The sequence below is a fragment of the Nymphaea colorata genome, chromosome 8 (genome assembly GCF_008831285.2).
Source record: "Nymphaea colorata isolate Beijing-Zhang1983 chromosome 8, ASM883128v2, whole genome shotgun sequence".
NCBI lineage: Eukaryota > Viridiplantae > Streptophyta > Magnoliopsida > Nymphaeales > Nymphaeaceae > Nymphaea > Nymphaea colorata.
Window position 1 is genome coordinate 11,002,065 of NC_045145.1, and position 25,540 is coordinate 11,027,604.

At 35.7% G+C, this 25,540-nt stretch overlaps 1 protein-coding gene across 1 annotated transcript; it reads right to left on the reverse strand.

Annotated features, from left to right (window-relative positions):
* Positions 1 to 11,764: 11,764 nt before the first annotated feature.
* Positions 11,765 to 23,990, reverse strand: LOC116259526 (uncharacterized). The gene is made up of 7 exons (XM_031637387.1): positions 23,911 to 23,990; positions 23,045 to 23,189; positions 21,117 to 21,207; positions 18,108 to 18,310; positions 17,748 to 17,972; positions 15,657 to 15,768; positions 11,765 to 11,988 (listed from the first exon to the last, which is right to left on the reverse strand). Exons 1-7 carry the CDS (start codon positions 23,988 to 23,990, stop codon positions 11,765 to 11,767), a joined length of 1,080 nt encoding a protein of 359 aa, XP_031493247.1.
* Between the last annotated feature and the right edge of the window lie 1,550 nt (positions 23,991 to 25,540).

Here is a 25,540-nt window from a genome sequence, read left to right on the forward strand (position 1 = left end):
TTTTTACATTAAGATCGTTTAAGATTTACTTTATCATACATGTAAGGGCCTTTTAAGCATGAAAACAAGTGAATCAGTGCTCTTCTAAAAAAAATTTACGTCTTCACCATTGACACTCAAGTTTAACTTGCACATGAAGTGACACTTTATGTGATTTGACTTGCACATAAAGTGACACTTTATGTGATTTGACTTGCGCTCACACGGCAATCAAGGTCTCTCTATGTTTCACATTTTGTCTATATTATGAAATTATACATAAATAACTTATTGACACCTGCCAAATGCATCTCCCTCTTTTTGTTGCATCCATTCATTTCCTTGCATTTGAATCAAATGTATTTTAGGGATTTTAAGAGGACATTTGACAATTCTCAATAACAACTAATTTCATATATCTGATCTAAAGATTGGTATGTGTGTAGTATAGTATTTTATGAATTTGCTATTTGAAACAAATTCACCAAGGTTGTTTAATATCAATAAGTTATTGTTATTATCTCATAAATATGAGTAAAAAATATGAAGTGAATTCATGGAGTACTTTTTAAAGGGTTCAATGAATCTAATCAAATTTATGTTAGGGGTTACTATTTTTATATGACCCCAAGTAACATTATTACTATAAAATGAATCTGCACAAAAAAATGAGACAAATTCATGGAACACATAACAAATGGTCAATTAATTTGCTTCTTTTGTTAAGGTAGATTTATGAAACACTAACCATTATCACTATTGCCAAATGGCCCCTAAAGCTCACTATCTTTTTCCTTATCAAAATACATGCTATAGAATATTGAGAAAAGTAGATACAAAAAAATATTAAACAAGTTTCTCGTTGATCCTTAAGTACATATTATAAAAAATGGTTTTGGAATCAAATCAACCAAGTTGCCAGTTTGATAGATTCAGCTAAACTGGTTGTGAACCGGCAAAGAGAAAAATACAAATAAAAATAAAAAATTACTTTTTAAACATGAAAAGTTTTTTTTTTTAATGTTAAAAGAGAAAACACAGCAGTTTTGAATTAGCCACCAAACCAGATGTGCTCAGAAACGAAAGATTGAAGCCAATTCTGACTACCTTGGCGATGAATAATAAAAAGGACAAAGGTAAAAAGAAAAACAAAGACAAAAACAACCGAGTTGTTCCAAATACGGGAAATGTGAGGCACCATTTTGGTCCTTGGATGGGGCCCTCTGCAGTTCCCCAAATTTAATAAAAGTCCACCTTTTTACAGCAAGTCATAGCAAGTCATTCAAAGCTTGGTGGGCGCTTCATAAATCACGTCATTTATGTCTTATTTATTACTTACGGTCTTGGGACAAGCAAAAACAAACAGTTCTGTCTTCTTCTTCCCCAAGTGGACTATGAACCCTCGAGAATCCACCTCCCCATGTGTCTGCAGATTTCTCTCTTTGACCATCTTGGGCCGTGGATCCAATAAACTGGATCGGGTCAGGCCAGGACACCAATTGGTCTAGTGGCTCCAAAACTCATCTTGTGGGTAGTAGCGGTCAGGGGCATGATGGTAAATTTGTTTATTTTTTGAAAGAATAAACGGAAAATATATATTATTTACAAATCTCTAAAGAATTATCAAAACACAGTTTAAAAATGACATGAGGCAGTCTTGAATTCGCCAAGAGATTGAATCAGTTGATCCACTTGAGGTACGAGGTGGAGGCAGGCAGGTGTGAGGTACATGTGGGCAATTGAACTCTAATCAACGATCCACCATCATGTGTGATTGCAGATTCCTCTCTTTGACCATATTGGGCCATCGACCCAGTAAATTGGATCGAACTAGTCTCCATGTTAGGTCTAGTGGCTCAAAAATGAGACCAGCTACTAGCCTACAATAAGGGGCATAAGGGTAAATTGTTTTTTTAAAAAGAGTAATAAAGAATATATTTTATTCACAAATCTCTAAAAGACTATCAAATAAATAGTTTAACAAAGACATCTGGCACTTTTGAATGGATCATGGAATTGAATCGGTTGATTTACTTGGGATCAGCGACACATGTAGGTGTTTGCTGAATGTGGGTAATTGTTTGACTGACCCTAAAGACTTCTTCTTTTCATATTTGACATTTTTGAACAATTTTTGTTTGACTGACCCTAAAGACTTCTTCTTTTCATATTTGATATTTTTGAACAATTTTTCTCATTTACATATTGGTTTCCCTTAATTTTTTTTTTTTTTTAAATTGCTCTACCCCTTCCCCTTCTTCGGTCAGCTGACATTGAAGACATTCAGATGTGGGCACTCTTAAAGTGGCTGTGGAATTTAATCAGTTGATTCATTTGGGATCAGAGGCATAAATAGGTGTGCGCTACATGTGGGCAATTGTCTACCCTAACTCTGAAAAGCTTCTTGTTTTTATATTGATATTCATGAGTAATTTTTTTCATTTACATATTAGTACTCCTTAAAAATTTTAAATTTTAAATTTTAAAATTTAGTGGTTTGGGTACATACGGGGCACTAGCCTGGGTCTGGTGTGGACGTCGCATGGGTTGAACATATGGGGCACTAGTCTGGGTCTGGTGTGGACACCGCGTGGGTTGAACCTAGGTTCAACTCCATCATGATATAAATTTTCAAAAGTCAGTGGGCAGTGGCCCACACCAGCCTTACAATTTGTACTTGATATGTGGTTCAACTCCATCATGATATAAATTTTCAAAAGTCAGTGGGCAGTGGCCCACACCAGCCTTACAATTTGTACTTGATATGTGGACAAATACAAAGAGATGACCCCTAAAATTGGGACCATTTTTTATCATGTAATGTATGCATGAGCGGCAAGACTACCTTGTTGTTGTTGTCATGGAAAGCATGTGACTAGCTGTCATTTCTTTTTTTTTTATTATTATTGAAGACGCATTATTATATTAACACAACATTTTACCGCAAGGTCTCTAGTAAAAAAATAAACGGCACAATTCGAAAAATAATGTCCAAGGGCTAATACTCTGAAAAATCTTCAAAAATACCCCTAAAAGGGAAAAAAAATCCACCTGATACCTCAGGCGGAGCTGGTGTGGGCAGTTCCTCAAGATTTTTTTTTTTTTTTTAATCAATACCTTTAAATATTTGTCATTTATGTACATAACTGCCCCTTCTGATGAAGAATGTTCTAGAAAATTGTTGCAACAAATTATGGAGTTCAAGACTGTGGATCTAAGACCACCGTCATGTCTTAAATTAGTGAATCTCAAGTCAAAAGAATCAAGGAATTTAAAGTCAAAGCGGAAAAGGACTTTGACTTGCGATGCATAGATTTCAAGACGCACTTTCCACAAATCCCTGGTGTAATCTTTAAAATATTATTTTAAATACTTGTTAGAAATCACATATACGAAATCATAAGATATAAGGTCTTATGATATCAGAATCTGATGCCTTCAAGTAGGGATGCCAATATATACAATTTGAATTGGATATTCGACTGATCTGATTCAAAAAAATTAAATATGAAAAAAAAATTAATATCCGATTAAGAAATCAAATTGAATTCGGATTTAATAAATGACATTAGGTAGGATTCAGATTCAGATTTGGACATGTATAAATATCCGACCAGATTCGGATTGGATTCGTTTTTAGACAAGTATCATGTATCTAATGCTATTAAGTTTTGAAAATTAACAAAATCCAGTTCAAAATTCGGATTCTAATTTGGATCATGAATTTTATTTATTCGAATCTGAATTTGTGAATATTCGAAAAAGCAGATATGATTAAAGATATATCCAATCCGAATTTGATCTATTGACATCCCTACCCCCAAGGCTATATACCATTACGATTCGTAGGTTTGGGTACTAGTTCCGGCTTTCATCTGAGTGATAAGATAAAATACTCCTCATGCTCATCCAAAAAAGGTTATAGTAAAAAAACAAATCCATAATGAGTTGGTGAAACATAACTTAGTCAAGCAATAATTGTATTTATATTCTTGAATTCTATTTACAACAAAGCTTTTTGACGTGTATAATTAGCTTCAACTTATCCAATATGGGAGATAATGTACGTGTGCATTTGGATAAAATTTCATGGGCTTTCTTAATTAATCAGTTTGTTTAATGGACAGTGACATAGCCATATAGATATGACAATATTATCTTATGAAAAGATAAGATTAGACAAGCCACTAATCGGATGATGAAACCTGATCATATGCACCAAGTATTGGATCTTACATTGAAGATGTCAATAAATTCAATTTAGATCTGAGTTCCTACTGAACTGCTTTTAAAAGGAAAAAAAACCTAGCAGTTACAAAAAAAAAAAAATTTACATCCGATTAAGAAATTCGATTCATATTTGAGAAATGGCATTCTATTCGATTTGGATTTCAATAAATATCCCAATAGGATTTGGGTTTGGATCAGATTTAATTATATATATATATATATATATATATATATATATATATATATATATATATATATATATATATATATATATATATCCAATGTGAAGACATTTTGAAAGTTGGTTCATATTGTAATGTGGTTAGGATGTAACTTAAAAGATGGATTTGGATTCAGATCGGAGTTGGTGGTTTTTGTTTTTCTCTGAACGTATAAAAACTTAAATCAGTTACTGACTGCCTACCAATCACTGGCTCAATTAGGTGTGCCAAACCCTTTAAGGACATATCATATCATTGACATGTGGGCACTCTTGAAGCGGCTATGGAATTGAATCAGTTGATTCATTTGGGATCATATGCAAAGACAGGTGCGAGTTACATGTGGGCAATTGTCTACTCTGATTCTAAAAGGCTTCTTGTTTTTATATTGATTGTCATGAGTAATTTTTCTCATTTACATATTAGTGCTCCTCAAAAAATTTAAATTTAAAATTTAGTGGTTTGGATACGCATGGAGCACTATCCCGGGTCTGGTGTGAACACCGCATGTGGTTGGACGCGGGCTCAACTCCATCATAATATAAATTTTCAAAGGTCCGTGTAGGCAGTGGCCCACACCAGCCTTACTGATAGTTAGAGTTGGCAAATATATGTCATTTTTTCAAGGTGTCCCCGGTAAGAAGTAAGCAACTTGTACTTGATATGTGGACAAATATAAAGAGAGAGATGACCCCTGAAAATGGGACCATTTTTTATCATGTAATGTACGTATGAGCCACATGACTATCTTGTTGGTTGTTGTCATGGAAAGCATGTGACTAGACGTCCTTTCCTTTGTTTTTTATTTTTAAGATTTTTTTATTTTTAATCAATAACTTTAAATATTTTGTCTCTTGTGTATATGTGCCCAATGTTTCTGGATAGTGCTGTTCCGCCACTGATGTCCATATCTACATAGCTACATAGATTCTCAGTCGGTCAGATCCAGTCACCCACGGACTAGCGACACAAATCCCCACACCTTCTTACTCAACACAGTTTTCAGCTCCTTTTGCTGCTGTTCCGAATAACCGTTAAGCAACGGCCAGGTAGGTGTGGGCTGCATGTGGGCAATTGCCTACACAAATTCCAAAAATCCTCTCAGTTTTATATTGATATTTCGAAGCAAGTTGTCTCATTTACATATTGATGTCCTTTAAAAAGTTTGAAATTTTACACTTAATACTCCTTGACAAATTTTTCTGGTTCCGCCGCTGCCAATAAGCATGAATTTAAATCTATTTTTGTAACAAATTATGGATTTAAGGACAGTGGATCTAAGATCTCTTGTTGTAACAAATTATGGAGTTGAGGGCAGTAGATCTAAGACCACCGTCATGTCTTACATTAGTGAATCTCAAGTCAAAAGGGGGGAGGAATCTGCCACCACGTCTTCAAATCCATGGTGTAATCTTTAAAATATATTTTAAATACTTGTTATAAATAACATGTACGAAATCTTAAGATATGAGGTCTTATAATGTCAGAATATCTTGTGCCCCAAAGGCTATGTGTCATAAGGAGACAAGGGTTTAGGTAGGAATTTCGGCTTTCATCTAAGTGGTAAGATATACATTTAACTGATCAACTTGTTAAATCAATGAATCTCACTTGCAATGCATAGATTTCAAGTCTCACTTTCCACAAATGCATGGTGTAATCTTTAAAATATATTTTAAATACTTGTTAGCAATCACATATACGAAATCATAGGATATAAGGTCTTATGATCTCAGAATTTCTGATGCCTCTAAGGCTATGTACCATAGGGGGAATGAGGATTTGAGTAGGAGTTTTGCATTTTATTTGGGTAGTAACATGAAATACTCCTCGGTCAAGTGCACCTTCCTATATATATATATATATATAACATATGTTTGACATCCTGGTGATGCGTAATTAAGAGTACAATCCGTGAGCAAGGCAACGCGGCAATGCCTGACGGGAGGGTTAGGTCAAGTTCTGAGCAAATATATTTTTTCGGGTTTAGATCTGTAGGTGTTGTTCTTTCTATGTGCTTGCAGCTTTCTTGGAACCTCTATGTCTACTAAGATACAAGTTTATATATATATATATATATATATATATATATATATATATATATATAAGGAAGTTTTGGATGTTGGTGTATGTAAGGAAGAGATGACAAAAAATAAAATATCCAACACTAAAAAACAGTTGTGAGAGTAGCATCAGCAGAGTTCTCCTTCAGCCGAACAACTAAAAATAAAAAAATGTGGTGTTAAAATATTGTCGTTAGAGGAGCATTAACAAACATTTTTTCTTTTCTTTTTTTTATGGTGAAGCAAAGTTTTTCAGGTGTGTTTAGCGACAGTCTTTAGTACTTTCAGCAACGGATTTTTTGCATTTACCTATCAACCAACATCTGGAACCTTTCCGACTTAAAATTCTGCTGGATATATGTATGTTAGAAACAAATTTTGTTGTAACTCAGGTAATGCTTAAATAAGTTTGAATTTGAAGATATGGTGATATTTTCACCTCCAATCAGTTTTAGCAAGTTAAATGCCTTTCAAACCAATTTTCGTTGGCATCTGAACTTGTTAATAATCAAGAGTGGCATGGTCGTATACAGTCATGCCCTCTTGAGAGAGAAACAGAGCATGACAAAAAAAATTTTGAATTTGGGTTTTTATTTTTTATTTTATTTTATTTGGAACTTGTTCTTGTATTTTTAAGATTTTATTTATTCTTACTCTGTTTCGGATCTAGATCCAAGGATATGTTTTCAGGCTACATAAAGATGTTTAAAGCCTCATTTGTAATTAGCTTTGAGTTAATGAAGACCCTAATGGTCATTTGCATTTAATTTTCCTTTTACATCTCCTTCAATTCCCCCTAGGTTAGTTACGCGTTGATGTGGGATCAGAAGAGAGAAGTCCTCTCTTACCCTAATGTGTAGATCTTTACTCCAATGGAGGCGGAGAGCAGGTGCCGGTAAAAATGGAATTTCATGCTTCAGTTTTCTAATTTCTGTTTTTATTAACTGAAAGCTAATTACAAATGGATCTCCAAACATATCTATATAGCCTAAAGACAGATCATTGGATTTGGATCCAAAATAAAATAATAATAAATAAATACCTAAAAAAACTAGAACTGCATCCAAACATCAAGCGCGTTTAGGAGGTGATGACCTTAATTTTTGGATCAACATTAAGCCCATTTAGGAAGCTGCTATTATGGTAACATAAACTAATAAGAGATTATAAATATTTTGTTAATTTAGTGTCACAGAGTCCCTCCCAAATGTAGTATCTAAGCAACTAATAATGGCATAACTGACTAACATAAGTGAAGAGATCAAATTGGCAATCAAAGAGCAACTAACTTCTACCGTCCTTCTTGATCTCACTAGAGCTCTAACCGTCAAACTCATTCAACTCTTCTCTTCCTTAACCGACTGGTCTTCCAAAGCTTCCTTACATTTTTACGAGTAACAGATGGAGGCAAACTCTCAATAGGTTTGCATCGAAACTGACATTTTCATGCTTCCTTCTCCAACTCCAAGCAAGGATGCCAAGTGCGATGAGTCTGCAGTTCCGCCTTCGGCGATGAAGATGTACAAGTGCAAGAAGTGTCAATGCTGGATTCGTTTGTTTCAAGCACTAGGCGGCCATAATAGCTTATGCAAGGATGTAGTGTTCTGACGTTGGTGGGCACGCAGTTCAGAAGCGCTTGGTCTCAGTAGGTCGCCATGAGTGCTCTATTTGCAGAAGGTGATTCCCGGCTGACCAGGCTCTGGGTAGACCTATGACCTTGTATAGGCAGCCGGTCTCGGTGGGCCGTCACGAGTGCTCTATCTGCGGAAGGTGCTTCCCGACTGATAAGGCTCTGGGTGGACATATGACCTTGTACAGGTGGTTGGCTGACAATATAGGCACGAAGAACCCTCTGGATATTGACCTTAACCTATCTCTATCAGCTGATGATCGTGAAGAATAAGAAATAGACGTGAAATAGCCGAATAAGATGTGTTGCTGGTTATGAGAATTTGGTGGTGCCCATACTCCGAAAACTTTTTGTTATCTTCTCATATGCCACTAGCTATCATTGTTGATCTATAACCTGGACAGGTCTCTAAAGTAAATACCTAGTGCCTTCTTGGAAAGTGGTCACCCTAAGGTTGTTTTATCTTCAAGAAAGTGATCACCTTAACTTTTGGATCAACATCAAGCTCATTTAGGAAGCTGCTTGGGCGGCAATGTGATTATTAGGGTAACATAAGCTGATAAGAGATTAAAATTATCTTGCTAATTTATCACAGAGACTCCCAAATGTAGTATCTAAGCAACTAATAAAGGCGTAACTGCCTAATACAAGTGAAAAGATCAAATAGACAATCAAAGAGAAACTAGCTTCTACTGTCCTTCTTGATCCCGCTAGAGCTCTGGCCATCAAACTCCTTCAACTCTTTTCTTCCTTAATCGACTGGTCTTCCAAAGCTTCCTTCAATTTTTACGAGTAACAGATGGAGGCAATCCCCCGGCAGGTTTGCAATGGAACTGACGTTCTCATGCTTCCTTCTCCAACTCCAACTATGGATGCCAAGTACGATGAATCTGCAGTTCCGCCTTCGGTGACGAGGATGTACGAGTGCAAGAAGTATCATCACCGGTTTCGTTCGTTTCAAGTACTAGGCGGCTATAGTAGTCGATGCAAGATGCAGTGTTCTGATGTTGGTGGGCGTGCAGCTCAGAAGCGCCGGGTCTTGGTGAGCCGCCATGAGTGCTCTATCTGCGGAAGGTGTTTTTCGATTGGCTAGTCTCTGGGTGGGCATATGACCAAGTACAGGCGGTTGGCCGACCATGTAGGCAAAAAGAAGCCTCTGGATATTGACCTTAACCTATCTCTACGTGTTGTTGATCATGAAGAAGAAAAAGCAGGCGTGAAGTGGCCGAATAAGATGCATTACTGGGTATAAGAATTTGGTGGTGCCAATACTCAGAAAGCTTTTGGTTATCATCTCATGCGCCGCTAGCTATCATTGTTGATCTATAACCTGGACAAGCCTCTAAAGTAAATATGTAGTGCCTTCTTGGTAAGTGGTCGCCCTAAGGCTGCTTTATCTTTAAGAAAGTGATTACCTTAACTTTTGGATCAACATCAAGCCCATTTAGAGAGCTGCTTGGGCGGCAATGTGATTATTATGATAACATAAATTGATAAGAAATTATAATTATCTTGCTAATTTAGTGTCACACAGACCTTCCAAAATGTAGTATCTAAGCAACTAATAATGACATAACTGACTAATACAAGTGAAGATATCAAATAAGCAATCAAAGAGCAACTAGCTTCTACCATCCTTCTTAATTCCACTAGAGCTCCAACCGTCAAACTCCTTCAACTCTTCTCTTCCTTAATGGGCTGGTCTTCCCAAGCTTCCTTCAATTTTTATGAGTAACAAATGGAGGCAATCCCTCAGGAGGTTTGCAATGGAACTGGTGCTCTCATGCTTCTTTCTCCAACTCAAATCATGGATGCCAAGTACTATGAATCTGCATTTCCGCCGTCGGCAATGATGATGTATGAGTGCAACAAGTATCATCACCGGTTTCGTTCATTTCAAGCATTAGGCGGCCATAATAGCCGATGCAAGATGCAGTGTTCTGACATTGGTTGGCAACGAGTGCCTTATTTGCGGAAGGTGCTTCTCAGCTGGTCAGACTCTAGGTGGATAGATGACATTGTACGGGCAGTTGGCCGACAATGTAGGCAGAAAGAAGCCTTTGGACATTGACCTTAACCTACCTCTACCTCGTGAAGATCATGGGGAAAAAGAAGTAGACGTGAAGTGGCCGAATAAGGATATGAGAATTTGGTGATGCCAATACTCATAAAGCTTTTTGTTATCTTTTCATGCGCCACGAGCTATCATTGTTGATTTATAACCTGAACATGCCTCTAAAGTAAATATCTAGTGCTGTCTTGGTAAGTGGTTGCCCTAAGGCTACTTTATCTTCAAGAATGTGATGACCTTAACTTTTGAATCAATATCAAGCCCATTTAGGAAGCTGTTCGGGCGGCAATGTGATTATTATAATAACATAAACTGATAAGAGATTATAATCATCCTGCTAATTTAGTGTAAGAGAGACCTACCCTAATGTAGTATCTAAGCAATTAATAATGGCATAACTTACTAATACAAGTGAATAGATCAAATAGGCAATCAAAGAGCAAATAGCTTCTGCCATCCTACTTGATCCCACTAGAGCCCTAACCATCAAACTCCTTCAACTCTTCTCTTCCTTAATTGATTGGTCTTCCCAAGCTTCATTCAATTTTTATGAGTACCAGATAGAGAAAATCCCATGGCATGTTTGCATTGGAACTGGTGTTCTCATGCTTCCATCGCCAACTCCAAGCATGGATGTCAAGCACGATGAATCTGGAGTTCCACCTCCGATGACAAGGATGTACGAGTGCAAGTAGTGTCGTCGCCGGTTTTGTTCATTTCAAGTACTAGGCGGCCATAGTATCTGATGCAGGATGCAGTGCTTTGGCATTGGTGGGTGTACAGTTCAGAAGCGCCCTGTCTCAGTGGGCCGCCACAAATGCTCTATCTGCGAAAGGTGCTTCCTGACTGACAAGGCTCTAGATAGACATATGACCTTGTACATGTGGCTAACCGACAATGTAGGCAGAAAGAAGCCTCTGGATATTGACCTTAACCTACCTTCACCTGCTAATGATCGTGAAGAATAAGAAGCAGATGTGAAGTGGCCGAATAAGATGCGTTGATGGGTATAAAAATTTGGTGGTACCAATACTCAAAAAACTTTGTGTTTTCTTCTCATGCGCCGCTAGCTATCATTGTTGATATATAACCTCTCGAGTTAATATCTAGTTCCTTCTTCGTAAGTGGTCACCCTAAGGTTGCTTTTATCTTCAATATAGTGATGAAACCCGTTTATGAAGCTGCTTGGGCAGCAGTGTGATTATTGCGGTAACATAAACTGATAAGAGATGATAATTATCTTGCTAATTTAGTGTCACAGAGACTCTCCCAAACATAGTATCTAAGCAACTAATAATGGCGTAACTGACTAATAGAAGTGAAGAGATCAAATAGGCAATCAAAGAGCAACTAGCTCCTACCGTCCTTCTTGATCCCACTAGAGCTATGACCATCAAACTCCTTAAACTCTTCTCTTCATTAACTGACCGGTCTTCCCACACTTCCTTCAATTTTTACAAGTAATAGATGGAGGCATTCCCCTAGCATTTTTGCATCGGAACTGGTGTTTTCATGCTTCCTTCTCCAACTCCAAGCATGGATGCCAAGCACAATGAATATGCAGTTTCCATTACGGCGATGAGGATGTACGAGTGGAAGAAATGCCATCGTCAGTTTCATTCGTTTCAAGCACTAAGCGGCCATAGTAGCTGATGCAAGATGCAGTGCTCTGACGCTGGTGGGTGTGCAGTTCAGAAACGCCCAGTCTTGATGGGCCACCATGAGTACTCAATCTGTCGAAGGTGGTTCCCAACTGACCAGGCTTTGGGTGAACATATGACCTTGCACAGGTGGCTGACCAACAATATGGGCAGAAAGAAGCCTCTAAATATTGACCTTAACCTACCTCCACCTACTGATAATCGTGAAGAAGAAGAAGCAGACGTGAAGTGGCCAAAGAAGATGCGCTGCTAGGTAGGAGAATTTGGTGGTGCCAATACTCGAAAAATTTTTTGTTATCTTTTCTCATTGGCACGTGTGTCTGATGTCAATACAGGAAACAGCTCCTAGAAGGATACTAAGCTTTCGTCTATGGAATTATAGAAACTTGTTCTTATTTTTTTTGCAAGTATTGCAAAGTTTAGTAGATACAGCGGGTTTCTTCTTTTACTGTAACTAGCTAACTAGCTTAAAGATTCAGATAAATTAATACATTTTTTGTATTTAATTGTAGAAACTGCGTATACGTGAATAGATATTCAGAAATTTTTCATTTTTTTGATGCATTTGTGGATGTGTATGATATTAACCAAGGAAAACATCTCCTACTAGGATCTTTTGTTGTCGTTGTATGCAATCGCATGAACTGCATATAAATTACTTGTACTTATATTCTTGAACCCTATTTACAACAAAGCTTTTTGACATGCATAATTAGCTTAAACTTATCCGATATGGGAGAAAATGTAAGTGTGTATTTGGGTAAAATTTCAAGGGCTTTCTTAATTAATCACTTTGGTTAATGGACAGTGACATAGCCACATAGATATGACAGTATTATCTTATGAAAAGATAAGATTAGACAAGCCACCATCGAATGATTAAACCTGATCATATGCACCAAGTATTGGATCTTACAATGAAGATGTCAATAAATTCAATTTAAATCTGACTTCCGACTGAACTGCTTTGAAAAGGAAAAAATTTAGCAGTTCCAAAAAGAAAAAAATTAACATCCAATTAAGAAATTTTGATTTATATTTGAGAAATGACATTCTATGGGATTCAGATTAAATTAATATCCCAATAGGATTTGGGTTTGGATCGGATTTATATATATATATATATATATATATATATATATATATATATATATATATATATATATATATATATATACTATGTCCAATGTCAGGACATTTTGAAAGTGGGTTCATATTGTAATCTGGTTCGGATGTAACTTAAAAATTCGATTTGGATTCAGATCTGAGTCGCTGGTTTTTCTTTTCCTCTAAAAAGCATAAAAAACTTAAACCAGCGTCTGACTGCCTACCATTCACTGACCCAATTAGGTGTACCAAACTCTTTAAGGACATATCATAACTAGTGAAGTTATCCCATTGGTAATGTATGAATTTTTTTGTAAATTTATTTGCTTTCTCGAAGGAGAGTTTTTCTATTGAGACAAATACTTTTGAATGTTATAAGTTGGTACACCTTGTCATAATTTGATATTTAGCTTGGTAATAATAATAATAATGATGATTATAACAACAATTTTAATAATATCTTGTTTAATGTTAAATGTTTGAGATCCCAATAGAATCTCAATCGGCAAGAAACACATAGAGATCTCTGTGGTGCAGATAAACAGATCGTAAGTTGCAGCACCATCAATTAAGACAAGAAACGGCTGTTCAGTTTCCTTCTATATATAGGTTTTGGGTGAGTAGGAGGTTATTCCACGGTTAGAATGAGAGCAAAAGCTCCTTCCTTCCCCTTTTATCTAAGAGTCTCAAGCTGCACTCTTTTTTTTTGGTACAGAAGCATAGTCCCCCATGGGTCGAACTGTTGATGTACCGAACAAGGGCCTCCCACCCACCCATTTGAGTTATACCCCTTAGTGCTACATAAAGGTTTGAAAATGTATTTTCCTTATAAAGCTCGGACCCTCCTGATACAACCTCCTAGAAGAAGTTGTTAAGAATAAAAGACTCAGTTCTTCAAAATAAAACTAGGATTGGATTGATATCCTCCAAGGTTTTTGTTCTTTTGAGATGAACATGAAACAAGCATAGAGAAAACAAGACAGTCCACCGAGGGAGTAATTACAGAGTTCAGTTAGGCTCCCATTTATCTGCTTCATGTAAACCTTCCAGTACTTTATCTCCTCGATGCATAGATTGCATGGTGGCTGCTTTAGTCGGCAGCTAATGCAAACAGGGATGAAGGTGTATAAGTATAATATGTCTATAACGGTGACAGACGTCACCCATATTTCCTAATTGGAGCTTTAAAGGCCTGTTTGGTAGGAGGGAAAGGGAGGGATTGAGCAATCACTTCTTTGTTTGGTTGGCTAATTAGAAAGGAGAGAAATGTAGAAAAAGGGGCAAAATCTGTTTGGCAGCAAGGGGAGGGAAAGGAAAGGAAAGGGAGGGATTGTCTAGTGTAAATCCCTTCCCTCTCAAATCAGACGGATTGGGAATGAAAGGAAAGAAATGTAAGTGGAAGAGTTTTTTATTCCCACACTACCTCTCCTTTTCTTCCCCTTCTTTCTAAATTCATGTGCTATTTAGTCTTTTTTTCAATTCCATTCATTTCCCTTCCCTTTCTATCCAAACAAACTTTTTAATCAACTCTTTCCATTCCTTTCCATTCCATTCTTTTCCCTTCCCTTTCTCTTCCCTTCCCTTTCCTTCCCTTCCCATTCCTCCCTTTCCATCCCTTCCTTTCCCTCCAACCAAACAAAGCGTAAGTCAAGATCGGCTCAAACTCAACTCATCTAAACTCGTTTATTTTATGACAAAGTTTGCATACTTCAGCCAGCAAAAAACTCGTTTAAGTGGGATCGGCTTCTCCATGATTTTGATTCTTCCGGTCCCATTTCTTCACTTTTTGGAAGGTGGAAGGGTTTTGCCGGATGTCACTGGATCTTGAGTTGAAACGAATCAAGTTACATAAACTTGAACTATGGACTCATTAAAAAGCTTGACCTTAAAGTAGAGCTCTAACTGATCAACTTGTTAATAGATTAGTCAAGTTCGAGTTGAGTTTTGTCGAACCAGTCTGAGTCCAACTCGAATTGGCTCAACTAATAAAACAATCCTTGGTGCATAAAAACAACGTCACTAATTTCTGTATGATTCATAAAAGCAACTATTGAATCCCGCCCACTACCTTAAAAATTGCGTCAATATTAATACCCATCTCCTTTGATGCCTGCACACTTCGTCCATGAAAGCCTTTCCAATTCCGGATGACACATCTTGCACCAACGTGGTACTGATGCTTTACTAATTTTTTTTACTGACTTTTCGTAGAAGTGCCTCCTAGCTGTTGTACTTCCTATTTTACCAGGTCACATAACGGATTATAGCCTTGCTGCATTATTTCTTTAGAGTTTAAACTTTAAACTAATCGAAGTTGACAATTACATTTTAAAAAAGGAAACCTCAAATAATTAAAATACAAAATGGATAGCACTGCAAGTTCATATTTCTCTTTTCTGTACTGACAGGCAAGGGCCACGCAAACTCGTGAAGAGGGTTGGATTTGCCAATCAGATCAGTAACAAATGGGAACCAATATCTCCTCATAACTCAGGAATCCCTTGGGGCTGTTCTTAAGGCTCACATGTCTTTTCTAAAGCACTTCAGCATCAGTAATTTGAAAACATAAATAAGGATCATAGGAATGTTAATTCAGCAGGTGAAAACCTGTAACTAAAATATGATCAATTTAAAATCTCTTGATAGATACGGCTAGGGATTCAACATATTTTGCCTGGAGTCGAGTCAATGAACCAATTCTTTCTGCATCCAACAGTCTTCTTTGAGGAGTGTCCCATCCCCAATCTTCAAACTTGAGGATGTTCTTAACAGAACCATCATGTGTACACTCAGCATCAACCAAGACCTAACAAATGAATAGAAACACACAGAAAAAATAAATACGTACAATGATGATAAAGGACAGAGATAGAAGAACAGAGAACATAAGTCACCTAAAATTCTTCATTCTAGCAACCGTGATAAGGCAACTCACAGCTAGCCTAAAGGTATAATGCTACTGCTATGTAGCAAGAATGGAAAGACAAGTACTAAATTACACAAACACCACAAAATACTAGTCCAACAGAGGTAGCAAAGCTATTCTTGTCCCTCTAGAGAATTAACAGCATCGATTCAAAGCATTATTGCACCCCTGAAGTAAATGTTCATGAACTTCATGCATTATTCAACAAAACAATTGTTCACCCTGAATATACAGACACCCAGATCTTTTTCACCTTATGAAAGTAGATTTCAAACAAAATCCTCATTTTCATATGATGGCCATAGGGATGTCAATATGTCATCCAAGCCTGCATCGTGCAACAGAAACACATAATTTCAGGTTCAATCAATAGTGAAAATTCAATTAAAGCCAAAAATCAATCCGAGAACCACTGAATGCAACTTAGTTGGTAACGGGCTTGGTGAATGTGTCACAACAAACATACAACAGCACTTCTGCATTGGTTTTAGTATCCAAATCTAAATCAGGCTGAACCTCAATACCTATAATGTATATCCAATAAAGCAAGTATCTAATAAAATAACACAAACATATGCCCCCATTGAACGTGAGAAGCTGCTACTGAGTTCCTTAGGCATAAACTAATAAAAAAAACTTCTAATTTTCATCCGAAATGGATTTAGGGTGCAGGTGACACTTCTTGAGAAAGCTTGGGTGTAGGTGCAGCAATGATATGTTTGTGCATGTGTTTTTGTGTGTGTGGGAGAGAGGGAGAGAGTTAAAAGCAAAAAGAAGCTTTTTGAAAATTGTAAAATAATCCTCTTCATGTAAATTGTAATAAAAAGATAACTTCAAAAGTAAAAGCATAAAATATCAAAAAGAAACTTTTCATAAACTGTAAAATGATTCACTTTTTGGATCTTTTCTTTCTGTCTCCCTCCTGATGGTCGAACCATGCAGCCACTACTCCTCCTGCTGCAGATGGGTTCCCTTCTTCTTCCTTTTTCTCCTTCTCCTTCCTCCTTACAACTCCACTTTCTCCTTTCTCCACTAAGTTAACACTGTACTTCTTTGTATGGTTGGCCATGAACTTTTCTATGTTGACACTATAGCCACAAATATCGTTCTCGGGCTTTTATTGGCGAGGTTTTTCTCATGTATTTATCGACAATTTTTTTTTAAGGAAAATTTCTGGAAAATCTCGGATTTTTTTTTTAAATTAAAAAATCAAAATGTTCGGTAAAATACAAGAAATGAAAAACCAATAAATATTGTATTGCATTTAGGAGGTCATGTTAAATACTTAAAACAAGAGGAAATAACACAATGAAACAAAAGTTGAAAAAAATAAAAAACAGAAAGTGAAAGAAAAAATAAATGCAAAAATTGTGAAAAAATCGTGATAAATTGTTATAAAATTATTTTTAACTTTTTTTCAAAAAATTGTAATATTTCCCAGTTTTTATCGTTTCTTTTGTTTTTTTCGTTAATATCGCGAAATTTTCGAAAATATCGCAATATTTGTGGGCATGGTTGAAACTCCACATGGTGTCATTCTGGAATTCTATTTTTTGGAAGTTCTCTCAAAAGTGAGATATCTTTAAAGCTTTTAGTTCACCAGTTTATAGGAAACATGCTGCCAAATCAGTGGAGATCTTGAATACAAAAGGATGCATTTTCCTTAGAAAGAGAAAAGAATCATGCATGGCAACTTGTTTTACCTGTTCTACATAAGGTGGGTATTTTATTAATATCAGAGGCATCTTAAGTGCTTCATCTAAACAATTAACAATTGAGTGAACTGTGAAGCGAGAGGGATACAAAAACCAATACCGAAATGACATGGTGTTTCCAGATGACCATGGAAGATAGCATACCTTGTCATATCCACCATCATTAGCCTCTTCTTTTCCAGTTTGAAACAGCTGCTCCTTTCTTAGTCCAATTACTCCAGAATGCTTTCCATAGAAGATCAATTCACATGTATTGGCTTTCGATATTCTATTAGTGTGTTTAGACTTTCTTCTTTCACTCCAAGGTACTCTAGATGACCATTCCTGATAAACACCTTTCTTTCCTCTATAATCACCATTTTCTGATTCCTAGACATAGTAAGTTAACATGTAAAGGGAAAGACATATGCAGCAAAGGCACGATATCTTTAGCTGAATGCGTATTAAACTCTTGCTGCAAAGAAAAGTATCATGTTAGCATGTGCTACAATTTTTCTCCTTTACCATCACTGGTTGGTTCTCTGTGCAAGTTCCCAAAGGCAAGAGGGAAAAGGTTGTTCCATCTGCTACAAAAAGCCTACAACGACCCCCCAATGCATATTTTTGCAACATTGTCCTGCATGCAGCCAGACGGCTTTTTGCAATGTCCACTCCAGTTAGCGAACCTGAGCTGCCAAGAAGTTCGGCAAGCATGCATAACTTTGCAACTGATATAGAGAAAATATGGCAACCAGATGCTGGCCTGGAGCTCAAGCAAAAGATGTAAAAAACATGCCTTCAATGGTTCGATCATGCTTAATTATGCAGATTTAAATGGATGAATGTCAATGCAAGTTACAAAAATGTGCAACGTAGTTGAGAGAAAATCTGCTAAACACAATGCAGATGGTGTCTGGAGAAAGTTAGTGATAACACACTTCATATGCAAAGAAAACAGCTTAAGATATTGTCCAAGTCCATGTAATAGACTCTTTAAGAAGGTTATCACACCCATGTACCACTTGCACCAGGTTCTGGTGTGGATGTAGGTGCAGCAAATTCAGTGGTCAAGAGATTTCAGGCTCAACTATAGATACATATCAGACTCAACTTTGACACAAGTATAGCGTAGTCATTTGAGTCATAACTCCATAGGTTCATTAATTTGTTCTGATACACAGTCTATATGTTATCTTTTGCTATATATTAGTCTTCATTTTGCTCTCGATGTTAAAACCTTTAGTACTATAATTCTTTCTTTGATTTTCTAATGAATTGATAATTTCATGCTTACAACTGGTGTCCCGATTGAAGTAATCTAATCATGCTTGTACTCATTGTTACTGAACAACAACTATTACTTTATTTTGCACTATAGCTTATGAGCATAATTCTTCTTATTTAGTTAGTTTGTGGGGCTTTCTTCGAAGTACAGTTCACCAAAACAAAGGTAAGTGAACGTAGTTGCAAGCTTGATAATGACCAAAAATTAGTTACTATGGTAGATCAGAAAATTTGCAACTCATGTCTTCCTATTTTCCACGTGATTGAACTGCTGCTCATTTTGCTTCCCTTAAAGTTGCCAGTTTCCTTTCTCTTCAATGTCAACCACAATTGGACATCAATATGTTAATTTGGCTTTTGGCATATATATTTCATGGTGCCAGTAGAGCTTCCACATGCAGATGAACCTTGAACAGGTCTGAAAGTCATAACTGCTTAAGCTTTGAGCTTGCATTGGCTGTGCATTGAAGAACTTAAAGTATAGTTTTTATTGACAAGTTGCTTTGGCCTTTAGAATCCACCATGCACTACATGATCACAATTCAGTACTCCACTTTGATCCATGTTTACGCCAACAAATAACAATACATTTAAGATGAAAAATATGACAAATTTCTCACCCTTCCATTAATGTATGACCAAAGCTGATGAAAAATAGCTAGATATAATTAGCTCTTTTAACTCGTCTAAAAGAGAACCAATAATTTTAGAAAGGCCAATGCACTTTGTTTTTTTAGGGTTCTTTTCATAGTAAAATTCTTTGAGGAACAAGAAACTATATACTTGTACAAGTTACAACTATACCAGACATCCTACAGTGCATTTGTTTTCATTTGAAGTCTGCAGCACAGAATAACATTGATCTGATATTAGCTTCCTGCATCACTTTAGACAAACAGTTTTTGTTTACCAATTATCATGTATTGATACTTCTTATGATTCGTGGACTTGTGTGGTTAAGAAAGCCCTGTTATTGGCAGGCAGGCCTTTTTTTCAGATCTTTGATCCATCGATAGATTAAAACTGTAACTACTATAAAAATGCAATAAATCAATCACTAGACAATTATGAGAAAATAAAGTACATCAAATTATTAGTTGTTCTAATTCACAATTGCATAAAAAATTTGATGCTGTTATACACTATAATAGTTTTATCAAATCTTACGTAATATATGAACTTTCTCTCATCATGCCAAATTTCTGGCTATTTTCAATGAGGATGATCCATCTTCATCTCACGATGGATGACTTCTGGCAATATTTTGTGCAATTAATCTAGTATGAGTTTGTGCCTTTCTTTTATTATCTTCTACAGAGCATTACATAATAGTTGATGGGATAACACAGTTAGACCTTAAACTAAAACTTAATATCATGAGGAAAGAATAATGTATCACATTAAGTACTTGTGTATTAGAAGTTGCTACAGATTTATTATTTGTAGCTTTTCTGTTAGAACTTATTTGGGCTAGCTTCATGGATGCAAATTTCATTTGCTTTATATGCAAAACAATTCATAATCTTGTTCCTCTTTGTTAGATATGCACTTTAACATGATTAAGATGTTCAAACCATTGTCGCAATTTTTTTTTTTGTGTGATATATTTCTCAGGCAGGAAAATTCAGAGAATTTAAAAATTAAAAGTAAAAACTAAAAAGTAAAAACTAGTAATAGAACTACCAAAATCAGAATTTTGTATTCTTACAAAAAACATGATAAAAATCCAAAACAGGTAATGTTAAAACAAACTATGAAAAAATTAAGATATATTAAAAAAATTTATTATTGAAAAAACAATAAATTTGAATTTTTGCTCCTTTTTTTCAAAATCATGTAAATTTTGTAGGTTATTTATAACATCGACAGATGCTCTTTAGATTGTAAGTTTTAAACTTAATTTAATTAACTGCAGGTCCTCATAGCATATATTTTCAATTAATGTGCCTTCTCATATCTAATGTCTTTTACTCTAGCAAATGACTTTTCAACAATTAATTTTTTACTGAATTTCTATATTTTTTATCCTTTTTAAAATTTTCAAAGAAAAAAAATGTTTTTTTACCACATATTACATTCTGTTATAATCTTCCTTTGCACTGAACTTGTATAACTTATTACATTTTGTAACATATTGTGAAAATCAGCTAAATTGCAGAAATTGAAAAAGGAGAATTGATGGGGAGCAACAAATCTTTGAAGAAACATAAAAATAGTAGAATGGAATCGTCATATAACAAAATAAATTACCTGGAGCAGCACAAAGATCAAGAATGTGATCCCCTGGCAAAACATTTAATGCTGTGACAGCAGCTCCAGATGCAGCATCAATTACATATATCTAAATTGAATCAACAGAATCTACTTAGTAACATACATTAAAAAAAAGAAATATTAAAATCAATATGGTAAATGCATTAGTTATAATATAAATATGTGTGAGTGTTTGTGTTTGTGTACGTGTGTGTTTTTTAACCATGGTATGGGACAACACAAGACACGCCCCTGAAAGTAGATTACACTCTTTATATTGCAATGCAATTATTACATTACATGGTACCTTATGCTCTTGGCGCACTTCAAAAGTTGCCAAATGTTACTCTTTAGCCTTTAGTTTCTTAAATGATTATGGCTCAGCCTCTACCCGTTTTTATGAGTATTACATGAGAAGCACCTGCATTTTGGAGGGAAAAACATCCATCTGGGGACAATTTGGTGTTGAAACTAGAGGGACATCATGCATGCCATAAATAGGCAGAAGTAGACCAAGAAGTTCACGTGTGGCTTTTCTAACTGAATTCTTGTGCATTTGATGGTTTATTACCTTATGCAATTCAACGTTTCTTGATACCCATATTATTATTTCATTTTTAGCTAGTATGATTTTTCCAGCATTAACTTCTTTTAAGTATTTTCTGATTTTGTTATCTTGCGATTTTGAAATCTTCTTATTTTTTAAAAGTTCACATTTTTTACAATATGTTACAACTTACGATGTGTTCTTTAACATATCTTAATTTGAGCAGAATCAGTACAAGCTATAATACATTTTTTACAACATTACTCCAAACTTATAACACCATCTTTTCATGATAATATTGTGATGTTATTAAGAAAAATTCATCTTGGTGACAAAATCTCAAAATATTATTTCCAGTAAAAAAGTCTTTTTGCAATAAAAATACAAGAAACATGTGAGGCCTTAGGTTTATAGTTGTTTCAAATGAATGAAGACTTGTAAAAGATGTCAAGGCCACGACAAGTCCTGTTCAAAATTATGTTTTTTCGAAAACAAGAAGAGAGATAAACATGTTCATTGAGCATAGTGAGGGTATTAGAATCGGTAGATAGAGAAGGAGCTACTATGGGTGTATTTGTTTAAGGATCTTGATAGAGCCAAAGAATCTATACAAGCTCCTAGCAAATATTAAAAAAAAAAAATATATATATATATATGTATATATATATATATATATATGTATATATATATATATATACATATATATATATATATGTATATATATATATGTATATATATATATATGTATATATATATATATACATATATATATATATATATATATATATATATACATATATATATGTCATATCAATATAATGGATAGAAGATGGAACCATAATGCTTTAGCTTTGTGGTTTTCGTCACAATACAAATAAATGCCCGTAATGCTTTCTACTGCAGCCATTTAGATGTGTATGCCACATTTTTTCATATGTTGATAACCATAAATATTGAAGTACTATGGGAGCAGAATAAACTGGAATATTCATATTTGATCTACATCATTTTGTGAGAATTATGAGCTCTTCAATTCTTCAACTCTTTTGAATCAGATAAAGTTTTTAAATTTTTTATTAATCTTTCTCTAAAGACTCCTTTATCATTGTCCAATCCATTGAAGACATGTTGGCATATCTCAAAAAAAGAATAGGCTTAGAGACACACTGACTCAAAGAACCCAGCATGATTGCAGCTGGACTAAATCACTCAACCCTATCCAAAAGAAAAAGATTGAAAATGCCTTGCTGAAAAGCTTTCTAATCTCATTCATACTTGTGAAATATATACATAAAAAAAAACAGAAGATTGAGACCTTAGTCTTTATAGCAAGTTTCTACATGAGCTAAAATCATGTCCAAGAAGATCACAATGTTACCTTTCCTTCACAATAGACCTTAGACCTTGCAATTTGAATTTGTGATGCAATTGCAAAGAAACCTGGGAGCCAGTTGACGTTTTCAAGCTTACAACCAAGCTCAGCTTCCACATCTGCAAGTAGAGTCTCAGAACCTGCTTTAAGCCTTGAAAGCAAAAACAGTTACTTAAAATATGCACAATTCAAAACTAACGGGGAAAAAGACCATAATAAAAATTTTACATAATGCTGATATAAAAAACAAGAAGCACAATCAAGAAAGGTTTCTGTTATAGGCAATATATCAAAGAGGTGTTGATAGGTGTATCATGTGGGATCAATATGCCTCTTATGCCAACTGGGCCAAACAACTATTCGCATGTGGTAAGCCATAAAAAATCATGATGGCTGTACTTTGTAAGTAAAGAAAGGAGTGCGGAAAAGCCAAACTCTCAGAAAACTGTCTTTTTGTGAGATAGGAGAAGCAGCTTTTACACCACAGTAGACATTCGCTGTCTTTAAGAGATAAACATTGTGATAAGCTACATTAAGCGTGCCATTGTGAAGTATTTACCTATTATAAGATGCGCAATTAATAAAAAACAAAGTGATTTTTCCAACTTCAGGTCCAAGTTTACTCCTCACTGGTTGCTACTATAAAGAGACTCCTCCTCCAGTTGTATATGACTCTGGAACTTAGTTGTTAACATGTCGCCTAAGCGACGCTTAGTCGTGGACTAGGCATGAGTCCACAGCCGCCTAAGTTGACTTAGGCGAGGGGTTTGGTCTTGGCGCCAAGGCCAACCAAGGCTGTTACCCTTCTTTAGACACCTCTAGGGGCGGAGGTCGGTGTGGGCTGCATGGGGCATATGAGTCACACAGCCCACTTTAAATCTTTGTTTCTAATGGCTGGATCTGAGTAGATTTTGGTCCAATTATATGGATCAGCCCCACGAAACCCCGTCATTGCCCTAAGACCAATTGAAAATTTGTTACCTATATATTTAGTACTCCATAGACAAAATTTTTTGACTCCACTCGTAAACATCTTTAGTTAAAGTTTAGTTAATGGGGCATAAGGAAAAGGGGGTGGCTCATGGGCCCCCTAGTATTTTTTAAAAAAAAAATTATTCCATCAAAATTTCTGGCTCCGCCCTTGTAGGAAATAAAAAGGTGATCGCCCAGAGCCCCTTTTCTCTTAACCCATTGAAAAATAAAGAAAAAAAATGTTAAAAACAATAAGGTTTTGAAATATGAAACATAACATGCTTGAAGCACACAAAATGTTAAAAACAAGAAGGAAAAGTATTTAACGGATTTTGAAAGATAAAAGCATAAGATGCCTAAACCGTGCGCTTCAGGCACCGGTTGCGCACCACCGCGATGCGTGTGGCTCAGTGAGGCACACGCAACAGGCACGTGTGCGCATCACCATTACTAGTCGAGGCGTCCTACTGTATGTGGATGGTAGTATGATCGGGCCACGACCTGCAATGTTATCGCTGCTGTGATACTTTACCATATCTACTTTTTTTTTATACTTATATATTCAAATTTGAATCTGAATGAAGAAAAATCGATACCATATCCAAATGCAAAATTTGAATTCTTAATCTGAATCCGATTTTTAGATTAATATTTGAATCCAAATCTAATTTCAAGCCGAACCCAAAGCATTTATAGTCGTCGAGTTTAGGATATTTATTTAAATATATATATATATATATATGATCCGAATCCAATCGACATTTACTTAAATCCAAAGTGGAATCCTATTGAATGTCATTTCTTATACCTGAATCTGGTCCAAATTCTTAATCAAATACCAATTTTTTCCTATATACCTTTTTTTTTATGTATTTCATAGGATACTGCTTCTACATAGAATTTATTGACGTCTCAACTCTAAAATGACCATGCTGCTAGGATTAGGCCTGTCGGGCCCGCTTAATAACTGAAAATTGAGTCCAGGCCAGGCCTGATACCCAACTTCCGAGCTCGGGCCAGGCCCGGCCCCATCTGACCCAGTTAGAATAAAAATAATTTTTTAATATAAAATATTTTTTAATATATATATATATATATATATATAAATGGGGCCCCGGAGTCTACCCGGGCGGGTCTAGACTGATTTTTTCAAGCTCGGGCTCAGGCCCGATCGAGCCAAGTACCAAGTACTCGGGCCTGATGCCTAAGCTTAGCTAGGATCACTTTATTGCATATAAAGTGTTGCATGTTTTCTTTTGCCCTGAATACAACTGATGGCCATCTCACCACAACTTCTTCCTCACCGAACCTGGTTATTGCACTGTACTTGTGCACCAAATTTCTTATTACTTATTAACGATTGTTTCTAAATTTAAAAACTAATTAAATTATAATAATTATGTAACGCGTGTGGGACCCAATGTGTGGTGGGGTGAAGACCGTGTGCCCACCAAAAAAAGAAATCTTCACATCCCTCTCGTAATTTTCTTATTCCCGATTTCAAGATGTAAATTTCCTCAAAAAAATTTG

What these genes read in the sequence shown, in the direction of transcription:
- LOC116259526 (XM_031637387.1), bottom strand. Translation starts at nt 23,990, where the DNA reads ATGACGGGGTTTCGTGGGGCTGATCCATATAATTGGACCAAAATCTAC. An exon ending in AGGTCTATTGTGAAGGAAAG is followed by an intron (nt 21,208 to 23,044) that starts GTAACATTGTGA and finishes GATTCAATTTAG; the next exon opens with ATATATGTAATTGATGCTGC. An exon ending in CAGAGAACCAACCAGTGATG is followed by an intron (nt 17,973 to 18,107) that starts GTAAAGGAGAAA and finishes TACTATGTCTAG; the next exon opens with GAATCAGAAAATGGTGATTA.